Genomic DNA, 12,358 nt, shown 5'->3' with positions numbered 1-12,358 from the left:
CTGACTCATAGAAACTGTGAGGTGATAAATGTGTACTGTTTTAAGCTGCTGTATTTCGGGACAATTTGTTTTACACCAACAGAAAACTAACCCAAATACCCTCTACAGAAAAACACACAATAAACAAACTGTGGTATAGACTTATGGGAATTAAGAAGCCTCTCTAAAGTCCATCAACTGAATTCCTAAGTAGCTCAGGCATTCGAGATTAGGAAACTTCTGACATGAGAAATTCAAAATGATATTCATAAACAGCCTGTAGTATACCAAAAGTAGAATACTTCCCTTCCATAAAGGATTAAGAAAGTTTACTTTAAATATAATTGATATCTTAATATAAATATTAATATGCATTAATACATATAAATATAATATAAATAATACCAAAGGTAAAATCAAGTAATACCAAAACATAATATTACAAGGTACTAAATAAGTATTGAAGATAAAATAATAACTGAGACACTCAATTTTGAGACTTCACTATCCAGTTGGTGAGACAAAAACACACACGTGTGCACACACACGTACACACAACTATCTATCATAATGGTAGTACAGAGATTTGAATAGAATCCACTCCTGCTCATAATATGACATTATTGAAGTTTAATTACAATTTATTTAGAATAAATACCTGTACTGTTTTTCCAAGTCCCATGTCATCACCAAGAATACATCCTCTTCCTTGGATATAGTGTCCATAGAGAAACTGGGCGCCTTCCCTTTGGTAGTCTCTCAAATACCTATTAATAGTATAAGGAATAGAGTCTCCATCTTCAGATAATTTAAAGGCATTGGCAGATGATGGGAATTTTCGATCTGGGAAAAAAGGCTTTTCCAAATCTTCATCATCAAATATAAAATTCCTGGGGCAACCTTTAGCAGACTTTACTTCTTGAAGTCTTTTAAGAGGTATTTTTCTTTCTTGAAAATCTGAATATAAGACAACGGCAAATGACTTGCCATTTTCATCCACTGTGATAGATTTTATGCTCGCTTCACAAAGTTTTTCATCATGTGGAGAAGGAGCAAGACATCTTTCTCCTGGAAGCCACCTGTCTACAATAATAAAGAAGAAAATAAAATTTCCAAATATAGCTTATAAATAACATCTTATTCACTACTGTGAGAAAAAAATGAATCCATAAATCTTTTTAAAATGATTGAAACAAGATAAAATGTGTAGATATCTTCCTAATGTCCTGTAATAAACAGAACAAAGGGAACATAATTCATTCTGTGTGATTCTTATTCTGGTGATATGTCAAATCTCCCCTGGCGATTCTGATTCAGTGCATATGGGTCATAGGTATCTGACTTTACTATTTTGTTTGGTTGTTATTGTTGAATTCAAATGATACTGATGCTCAGCCAGGGTGGAGAACCACTGATTTAAATATGCCTGCTGACCATGAACATTATATATTACTCATCATATGACAGAGTAAGACTGAACAGGACTTGGTACAAAGCAAGCTAAAATCCTGTGGATAGCAATGTTTTTGTGCTTCATCCGCCTGCTTCCTTTTTAATCATGCCACCTCCTTTCTCTGGAGACAGGTGCTTCTTGTCAGTCAATACTGCTGCTTCTACATCACTGTTCCAATCGGTACACAATTAGACAAGGGAAGCTCCAACTATAGGGTGATGTCACAGCTTTGTCACAGCCTTCTAGGTTTTAAATAATGAGGTTTTAGGAAATGAATTCTAAGTCCTCCAAGATCCTATTATTCTTTGAGGAGTCTGATCTCTATATTTATGGACTTATCCTGTGCTGAACTGTTTATTTTCCATCCGAAGATACAGCACTGTGAATGGGGAGGAGTTCTGGATAAAGTATACTATTAGTAGAATTAAAAGGTACCAAGTAGAAGAAGCTAAGTAAAATTTTTTCCAAATGAAATTTCTATGGCAAGAATCCAAAGAATTATATGACTATGACTATAGGAACATTAAGAATTATTTTTTTACACATTTCTCATTGAGGCCAGATCAGCAGTTTCCTAGAGTCATCCTGATGATCTCTTAACTAGATTTTGAATATGATGTTTAGATTGTCTTAAGCAAGAATAACTCACTATGATATTTCTCATCAATTGTTCCTCAAAAGTAAAACCATTATTACCATTAATTACCATTAATTTTGGTGAGGTGGTTTTATCACAGCAATCACAAGCAAGCAGGGAAAAATCTGTCTCTACTGTAATCTTTCAATCCAAACTGTTTGAGAACTGTTACACTATTCTGAGAGAGTTTTAATGTGAAATTAACACCCTGATCTACTGTAAGGGTAAAACAGAAAATAGGTCAGGGATCCTGATTTAACAACAGTACTGTTGGAGAATTAAAACCATAAGTTACCCTGCTGCAATTCTTAACACATTGATTCATGTAGGTTTGTCTACCTAGCAAAGGTCTTCTCGTTTTTGAGACTCTATTATTCTACATATGATTAAAGCATAAATTATTCATTAGACATTGTATCTTACAATGGGTAGAAAGTGAAAATAATGAATGTCAAAAATGATGACTAGTCTTTCTGCATCTCGTTAACTGGGATCATTTATAATTAACTTTTCAAGGTAGAAAACAATTAGCCCTTAATCCTCTTTTTAAATTACTCCCACTTCCAATTCACCAGAATCTTTCTGATTCTACTTCAAAAATACATCACTTTCCTCCATCACTGTAGAGCAAAGGCTAGTCAACTTTTTTTCTGCAATGCTAGGGATTGAACCCAGGGCCTTGTGCTTTTGAGGCAAGCACTCTACCAACTGAGCTATATCCCCAGACTCTAACCAACTCTTTCTTTAAAGAGTCAGATATTAGCTATTTTTTTGCTAACTTAAATTTTCATAGGCCATACATTCTTTTGCCACTATAAGGCAAAAACGACCACAGATAATACAGAAGTAAATGACCATGGTTGAGTTCTAATAAAACTTTATTTACAAAAGCATCAGATTAGATTTGGTCTCTGAGAGGGTAGTAGCTCCATGACCTTTGTCCTACTGCAAGCCACTATCTCCTTAGATGGCAAGTTGGAGGCCAGCCTCAGCAACCTTACCAAGATCCTGCCTCAAAATGAAATAAAAAAACTAAATAAAAGGGAAAGGGGTCTAAGTCCCAGGTGGTACAGCACGAGCAAAAAACCTGAAGGGCATCACACAACTTATCTTTTTGTTTCCTGAGTTTGGATAATTCCTAGAACTAAACAGATTAAATTTGAGCTAGGCAGGAATCTCTCAGTATCCAAACTCCAGAACAAATGGCTTCATTTGGGAGGTCATGTTGGACTGAATGGAGGACTAGACGTAATGCTACCACGCTTTCCCCTCGTCTTTGATTCCAGAGTGCCCTCCTTGCGATTCGAATGTGACAAGCCTGCTCCCACCCCAGGGCCCTTAAACTTTGTTCCTTCACCGTCCCTTTCCCTAAATAACCAAATGACTAATTCTTCCCCTAGATTTAACTGAAAAATGAGCATCCCAGTCACCATCTCTGCTCTGCAGCTTCATCTGCCTGTTTTTACCTGCCAGACTTCTCTAGGCTTTTGTACATTCTCGAGGTCCCTGAAATACAGCGTCAACAATTCCTAGCCCTCGGATTTCAGGCTTGCACTCTCCTTCCTGAGAGTTGGCCCTGAATTCCTCATCTATTAAATGAGAGAAATTCCTTCCTCAACGGAAGAGCAAGTCGGTAAACAATTAGAAAAAACACTGAACAGGTGGTGGCTTTGTTATATCACTATTGTGAATGGAAACTCCCAATTTAGGGACAAGAAGACATCCCAGATGACTCGTGGCAGCATATAAATCCCTGCCTCAACACACCGCGTATTAAAACTGTGTAATAAAGGTAAGCTGAACTACAATCTCAACCTGCGTTAGCTCCTTAACCACCTTCTGTCATTCCCTAGCAACCGGGACATACACTGATAAAGAAGAGCAACATCCAACACTTCCTGAACGCTCAGAGGGACCCTAAGAGGAGTCACAAAAAAGCCCTGCATACATCCCATCTCATTTAACAATCACAAAGACCCAGCACTGATCCCAGTTAGACGGACGAGGAAACCGCCGAGAGGGCTCGGCAAGTTCTCCGAGGAGACCGACGACACGGAGTGGCAGAGCTGGTCCCCGCCGGAACGGGGCTCGCGATCCGCAGCCGTCGCCCCGGGGAGCCCCGGCGCGCTGGCAGGACCCGGCGCCCGCGGCGCAGCAGACAGGTGTCTCCGCGGCGGCGAGCGCGGAGCCCATACCTTTGCGGGCGGGTTCCGCGCGCGGCCTCTGGGCCTCCGGATCCATCGAGCCGGGGGGCGGGGCCTAGCCGCCCCGCAGCACCTGACACCCGGCGGGCGGCGGAGGGCGGCGCGGAGACGGCTGCGGGCGGGCCAGGTGCAGCCCACGCCACCGCCAGCCGCCCTCCGCGCATCGCCCCCCAGCCCCTCGCCGGGGCGGGACTGGAGGAGAGGGGACCAGCCGAGGGGGCGGCGGCGTCGGAGTCCCGGCGCTGGCCTCGTCGACTCGGGCTCCGCCGCCGGTGGGGAGGGCGGGAGGCGGGCACCAGGATGCCTGGTAAATCTCCCCCTCAGGGTCGGGCCTCCCTGGACGGCCCTCCGCCACTTCCAAGCCTGACTAGGGAAGTCCCGCGAGAACGGGCTCTCGAGCTGTCACCGGAGTATCGCGAGAAGACGACCTTCGCCTACGTGGGCGGAGCCAGCTTTCGGACGTCCTTTTCCCCGCGGAGAGTCCTATCAGGAAAGTCCGCGATCTTTGCAAACATCGCGGGGTTTGGTGTCGCTCTTGGTGCCAGGGCGACCTTAGCTGCTGTAAGGAGCTGGAAGAGGCCGGAGGGCTTGGGTCCTGCGAGGGCCGGTAGGGAGGGCGGGCGCCCGGCCGAGACCGGCGCCCCCAGACCGCGGCCGTGCGACGCGTGCGCTGCTGAGTGCCTTCGTCGTGCGGGCGCACGCGCTGGCACCTGGGCTGGCGGCGACCCTCGCAGCACGCGCGTCCTCGGGCCATGCCCCTTAAGTGACTCGTAACTTCAGCGGCACTTGCCTTGAACAGAAGGCAAACGTGGCAGTGCCGCCGAATTCACGGCGTTCCTGTCTCCCGCGGAAGCCACCTGGGGCTCGCTTGCACTGGATGGGAGCGCGGAACCCGCAGGCCCTCCAGACCGAGCGCCGTCCACAGGGCGCACGGCCGCAAGTTAAGTCGGTGGCTCTGCCTGCCGGACCGTCCAGACGCCGTGGAGTTCGTCAGACACGGTTCCTGCGCATGTAAAGTGATGTCGTGTACTGTGTGGTATTTCATGGGCCTGGGGTAGCCAGGATCAGCCTGGACTGGTTTCCCATTGCTGTTGTAACCCACTACCACGACCTTTTTTTGGTTTCAAACCACACAATGTGTTGTCTTTCAGACAACACTCACTTGGCTTTTTTTTTTTTTTTTTTTTTTTTGCGGTGCTGGGGATTGAACCCAGGGCTTTGTGCTTGGAAGGCAAGCACTCTGCCAACTGAGCTATCTCCCCAGCCCATGGGTTTTTTTTTTGTTGTTGTGTTGTTGGTTTTTTTTTTTTTTTTTTTTTTTTTTTTGTTCTTCTCATTTGTGCGGCCGGGGATTCGAACCGTGGTCCTTGCGCATGCTAGGCTTGCGCTCTCCAGAAGGAGCTATTTATTCAGCTCCCACTCACTTGTTATAGTTCTGTAGGTCAGAAGTCCTGAGGGTCTCTTTAGGTTAAAATCAGGTTATCAAAGGACTGTATTCCTTCCTGGAGGATTTAGGAAATCCTGATTCCTTGCCCTTAGCAGCTTCTGTCTTCATTGGAAGCCTGCGATGTTGGCTTTGAACATCTCTGAATTCGCCGTAGTCGAGACTCCCGTTCATTGCAGCTGGGAAAGAATCAGAGCTCACCTGAATCCAGAATAATCCCACTTCCAGGTCTGCAACCTTAATCACATCAGCGAAGTCTCTGCCATGAAGATCACATATTTATGCAGGGAATCATTATTCTGCCTGCTGTAGGTCCTCCATTAGGAAAAATGTTAGGATTATTCATTCTGCAAGTACACTTCTGTTCGGCAGATATTAAAAATTAGCATGTTTAAATAAAATGTTTTCATCTAGACTATCACTTGTTTGCTTACCAGCAGATAAAAGCTTTAGGCAAAACATCTAAGTCACACACTAACCTCAATCTCTCCATGCTTCATTGCCCTTACCCCTGCTCATAACAATGAAGATAATGAAAACGAAGCTGAAAGTGGGACTTCTAAGAAGTAAGATAATGAAGTAGAACTCCAGAAACAGTGGCGGGTCACCATAAGGAACGTGTGCATTGCTACTCTCATGGAGTGCATTCCCTTGAAAGCTTTGTGCTACATGGCCATGGCTTCAGCTTAGTATTTTGGCTAATCATTAATAGAACATTGCTAGATTATGTTTCTAGACTAGATTCTAACCTCAGACACTAGGATGTATATAATGTACAGCTAAAAAAAAAAAAAATGTAACTTTGGACTTTTAATACTCATCCTGATAATGGAAATCATAAAATCTAGAAAAATCTGCCTCTTGGAATTAATGGAGTATATCTGTTTTACTTAAACTCTTTTCATATCTCTCAAATCAAAATGACAGAAGTTTTGGTCCAGCTTTTTTTTTTTTTCTACAACTACCAGAGAAGTTTGACTTTTTCCCCCCACTTGAATGATTACTTGCCTGATACTGTCATTTTTCCAAAGGTCCATTGATTTAAGATGTAGATCTTATAGATCTTACAGAACTGCCTTATAACTAGAAGTTACAAGACAAATGTAGAAATAAATTGTGATTTAAATGAAAGATCCTCTGATTGAAGGAAAACCCCTGTGACTAACAGGAGAGGGGGTGTCCTAATATTCTGAGTGTTATTTAGCCTCACTGCCATGGTTATGATGTATAATAAAGCAGCAATCCTCATGACACAACAACATCTTACTGAACTAGGTGCCTCATGGAATTAGGCATCCTCAAACATTCCCTCTTCAACTGAACTTTGGCTTTTTATTTTTCCTTCAGTGCTAGGAATTGAACCCAGGGTGCTCTACCACTGACCTACACCCCCAGCCCTTTTTATTCTTTATTTTGAGACAAGACCTTGCTAAGTTGCTAGTCTGGCCTCAGCCTTCTGGGTATCAGCTTGAGACCCTGTCTCAAAATAAAATTTAATAGGTCTGCATATGTAGCTCAGTGATAAGAACACACTTAGTATGTGGAAGGCCCTGGGTTTAATCCCCAGTAGCCCCTGCCCTGCTCTTCCCACACCCCCCCCAAAAAAATCTACAAAAAGAAAAAATATAATGACAACATCATAAACATTTCTAAAGAATATTTCTTGAATATCAAAGAGACTGAAGAAAGATGATTAAATCCTCTAATATTTTATTCAAAAAGTTTGTATGTTTACACTGCATAAGTTAAATATATATGTTTATGTGGTTCATAGGTCTCCAAAACCATGAATTAATTCAACAAAAGACAAGGGAGAAAACATTCTGAACACCTAAGACAAAAAAAATTAAGTCTTGGTTTTTAGTTAATGAATTTAGGCTGTAGCATTTCTCCCTGATACATTGTTCCAACCAGTGGAAAGAAAGGAAGAGACTAGAGCCAAGTATAATGGAAGTTAGTTACTTAGTGTTAGAAATATGCCATAGTACCATTGGGTGAGTAGTACATCCTGAAGATTCACCAATGCCACTTTTAACTCATCGATTCAGTGAACATTAGAATGTAAATATACCTTAGGATTCACTTGATCCAGTTCTTTAACTCAAAAGATAATAAAATTAGTTGAGAAATGTTAGGTGATTTACCTAAGGTCACTAAGAGCAAGTAACAAAGCCAAACTAGAACATACTTCCTGACTCTTGTTCCAGTTCTGTAGGTGTATGAAAATATTGCGTGGAAGAGGTTTTGGGCGTGAAAAATTAAAACCTGCGGTTTTGTTTCATGCTGTATTTCATAGGTCACGCCAGATAATAAGCCTAGAAATTCTGCAACAAAACACCAAGGATTACGGGTTGAAATAGTTTTATAAAGACACTCAAAATGCCTGGCTAAGCTTTCAGAAAAGTTTCTGAAATACTCTTGAGCCATAAATAAGGAGGGAATTGAAAGCTAGCTTATTAGATGGCCCTTCTCCCACACTGTCCTGGAGGCACTCACCTCCTTACCAAAAGGTGTGGATGGTAACAGTCCTGTGGGGGCAGAAGACCTGGTCTGAAGCTCACACGGACTCATTTAGAATTGCGAAGGTAACAGCCTTCAAGAACTGATGGGCTGAAAGAAAAATCTGGGTAGTGGAAAAAGAGAGGGATGAAGAAGAGGGACTTGTCTGCTGGGGCAGGAATCTTTTTCAGGGGGATGTTAATTTCCTCTGACATTTTTACATGCCCTCAAACAGATTTAAGATTTGAATTTACACAACCTGCATAATCTGGAAAACCCCAAATCAATATAATAGCGTTCTATAATGCCAGGTTAATTGTACCCAGGTTATCAGAAAGAAGGAAACACATCTGTTCTACAGGGAAACGTTAAAGATTCCTAAGACATCTCAGAAGAAAAGCTCCATCAAACAATTCATGACAGGCTTGGTGGCACACGCTTCTAATCCCAGTGGCTCAGGAGGCTGAGGCAAGAGGAATGAAAGTTCAAAACCAGCCTCAGCAACTTAGTGAGGCCCTAAGCAACTCAGTGAGACCTCGTCTCAAAATAAAAAATAAAAGCGGGGCCTGGGGATGTGGCTCAGTGTTTAAGTGCCCCTGGGTTCAATCCCTGGTCCCCCCACACAAAAAAATCACAACCCTAACACACAGAAACAATCATTATTAACAAGGAAAACATGTAATAGAACCCTAATAATTTCACTTAATAGAAGTCATAGTAAAAATTTTGAAGTATCGTTAAAATATTGATATTTTAAAAAGTAAACTGAAAACATGAGAAAAACAAAAGTCACTGTCAAAAGTAGCAAGTACATTTTTTAAAGAACTTCTAGAAATGAAAATTTTAATGATTGAAATTTAAAACTCAATGGTAAGGTAAAAAGCACATTAAATACACCTTAATATAAAATTGTGAACTGAACTATCTAAAGAAATGACCCAAAGTGCTGCATAATAAGGTCAAGGAGATGGAAAACAAAAGAAAGGCAAGAAACAAAATAGGATAGAAGGCAAAAGCCAAAAATACATCTAATGGAGTTCTAGAAGTAATGAATAGAGAGACTAGGGGGAAAGAAATAATAGCTGCATTATTTCAAAAGAAATAATAGCTGCAGTCTTAGACTGAGGATGTATAATGATTTGAAGGCAGTATAAATAAATCTCAGTAGTTAGATACACTAAAGCAAAATTGCAGGAGAAAGTAAAAGGAATCTTGAAAATAGTCATTGACAAAGATTTCCTCTCTTCAATAAAATTACAATTTAACTGACAGTAGAAGACTTCTTAGTAACAGTGATGCCTGGAGACAGTGAGACAGCAGCTTCAAAGAGAAAATAATTGCCAAACTAGAATTTTACAGGAAGCTAAATTTTAATTTGGGAAAAACAAGAATATTTTTCAGACAAAATCAAAACAACATCAATGCACTGTCCTTTTTAAGGATCTTGAACTTGGTAGATTAGAAATGTAAGAAGGAATGATGTCAAATTGATACACAACTATTGGCCATATGAAATAATAAGCTGTAGGTTTTGTAATAATTTGGATGTATAAAAATAAAATCCAAATACATCACAATAATGACATGTGATGACTGACAGTGCTATGGCTTGAATGTGAAATGTCCCCCAAAGTCTCCTATGTAAAGGATCAGTCCCCAGCTCTGCACCATTGGGAGGTGGTGGAAACTTTACGAGGTAGTCCAGTGGTCACTGGGGTGGGTCCTCAAATGGAATATGGGGCTTCCAGTCCCTCCCCTCCTCTCCTCTCCTCTCTCTGCTTCCAGGTCACTGTAAGATGAGAAGGTGCTCCACCATCACTCCTGCCCAGACGGGCTGCCTCTCTCCAGGCCCCAGAGTAGTACAGCCTACCAGCCATGGACTGAACCCTCCAAAACTGAGCCAAAGTAAGCTTCCCTCCTGTTAAGTTGAATTATCTCAAGTAGTTGTTAGGGAAAACTGACTCAGACCGTAAAAAGAATCTAAGACGTGTAAAATGTCAGATTAGACAAAGTAAACTTGAATGCAAAAGGCTGCAGTGGTGTAGCCTGGGGGTATAGATCAGTCGGTAGAGCGCTTACCTTGCGTGTACAAGGCCCTGGGTTCAATCCCCAGCACCAAAAGAGAAAAAAGCTACAAAGTTAAATGAACAACATACATAATGATAAGAAGTCTTTTTTTAAACTATGAAAGTAAAAAATGTTCTCAACTTACAACCTAAAAAATATAAAGTTGTCATGATTTCAAGGGGAAACTGATTGGTTCACAAATATGATAGGAATTTTAATACACTTCACTAATAATTATGGGATTAAGAAGCAAAATAGATTTGAGTCAGGTGCCATGGGGCATGCCTGTATTCCCAGTGGCTCAGGAGGCTGAGGCAGGAGGATCAAAAGTTCAAAGCCAACTCAGCAGCTTAGCAAGGCCCCAAGCAACTCAGCGAGACCCTGTCTCTAAATAAAATATTTAAAAAAGGGCTGGGGATGTGGCTCAGTGGTTAAGCATCCCTGGGTTCAATCCCCAGAATTAAAAAAAAAAAAAAAAAATGTAGATTTGAACCACACAATTAATAGTCTTAATCTGATGAATGTATTTAGTATACTCCATCCTTTTTTCAGAATAAACATCTTTGTGAGCATGTGTGAACATTTATAAAAACTGACCATGAACCACATATGTCTTAAGACAAATCTCAACAACTTTCCATTAATCTGCTTTATATAGGTCATATTCTCTGATCCCATGAGTTAAGTTAGAAATTAAAATCTTTTAAAGTGTTTTTGTGCTTGTTTCCTCTGGTCACTAATTTTTTTAAACTTTTTTTATGTGGTGCTGAGGATGGAACCCTGCCCCCCATATGTGCTAGGCCAGTACTCTACCACCAAGCCACAACCCCCACCCAGAAATTAAAATTAAAATTAAAATCTTAAAAGTACTACTTAAAGATGATCTATTTGGAAATGTAAAATATATTTCCAAATAATTTACCAGCCAAAGAAAAAATGGTGATGGGGAAATAAATACATAGCATAGTTCAAAGATGGAATGTTTTGGACTGCTTCAGCTGAGGCCCTAAAATGACAAATCCCACATTTTAATGTAAAATAATCTTCCATGGGAGAAATCTCATAGTTCCCAACACAGATATCATCATACTAACTCCTGCCTACTTTGAGGAGATAAGATGATTAGGAGTGGAAGATTCAGGGAAGAGAAGGTTGCTGTGCAGACCATCACATCAAGAAAGGTCGAAGGGGATCCAAGAGATAACTTGGGAAGTTTGATCCCTGGAATTTGTGGGATGTGGTGGACTATTTGACTCAACCCTTGGACATTCAAAGAGCAATACTGTAACTGGCCAACTGCTCTGAAGTTCAGTAGAAAAGGTTCACGTATTTGGGGCTACCTTTCTCCCAGAGCTTATTGTAATGGAAGGATGCACATCTCTGGAACAGCTGTGGTGCATAGGTAAGGGGAAGCCAACAGAGGCTTCAGGGTGAGCCCTGTAGGACACCTGGATGGCTGGTGTCTCAGGGGTAGTGACCCTGAAGAACAGAAGAGCATCCAAGAAAAATCATTGTCCACGGAGGACCTACACAATCTCATGGCACACGTTAAATATGACCTTTCCTTTCCCTGACTTTATCTCCCATTTCCCAAACCAATTCTAGAGAAATCAGAAGCAGCCTGGGAGGAAGGAGAGGAAGGCAAAGCATAAATCATAGAAGACACAGTCACTTCCGTATTTTCCACTGTAGGAAAGTCACCCGTATTCAGTGTGAACTCTGAAGGGGGAAGGCTGTAAGCTGGAATGAATGTTAGCATCGTTATTTTCATATCATAATGTACATGATAATTAGCAAACGGAAACTTTGTTTTTAGTGGCTAGAAGTGACCATAAGATTTTTAAATTTTGAGAGGCAAGAAAATCTTAGTGTTTTCCTAGTTTGGTGCAGGTTTGGAATAGATGCCCTTTCAAGGGTATGGAGAAAAATTAACTCCCAAATTAGGTTTGAATGAGCACTGTGCAAGTAAATGAACTTTTATATTCATATTTCATCCCATGACTCTTGCTATCTTAGCATCTACCAGGACTGAATTATAACAGAGATATCGCATATCAAAGTTTGTGGATAATTGG

At 41.3% G+C, this 12,358-nt stretch overlaps 1 protein-coding gene across 2 annotated transcripts in view; it reads right to left on the bottom strand.

Moving 5' to 3' along the window:
• Positions 1–4,404, bottom strand: part of ERCC6L2 (ERCC excision repair 6 like 2) — a 110,762-nt gene extending 106,358 nt beyond the window's left edge. For both annotated transcript variants that reach the window (XR_013758741.1, XM_079108819.1), the window contains exons 1-2: positions 4,265–4,404; positions 638–1,062 (exon numbers count right to left, since the gene is read on the bottom strand). Coding sequence is in view for 1 of the 2 variants with exons in the window: in XM_079108819.1 (XP_078964945.1) it covers positions 638–1,062; positions 4,265–4,310 (471 nt within the window). In the remaining variant the exon portion in view is untranslated. The remainder of the gene's footprint in view (positions 1–637; positions 1,063–4,264) is intronic.
• Positions 4,405–12,358: the final 7,954 nt, after the last annotated feature.

This window comes from Sciurus vulgaris (genome assembly GCF_902686455.1).
Source record: "Sciurus vulgaris genome assembly, chromosome: 13".
NCBI lineage: Eukaryota > Metazoa > Chordata > Mammalia > Rodentia > Sciuridae > Sciurus > Sciurus vulgaris.
This window is presented reverse-complemented; position numbering and strand designations above follow the sequence as displayed.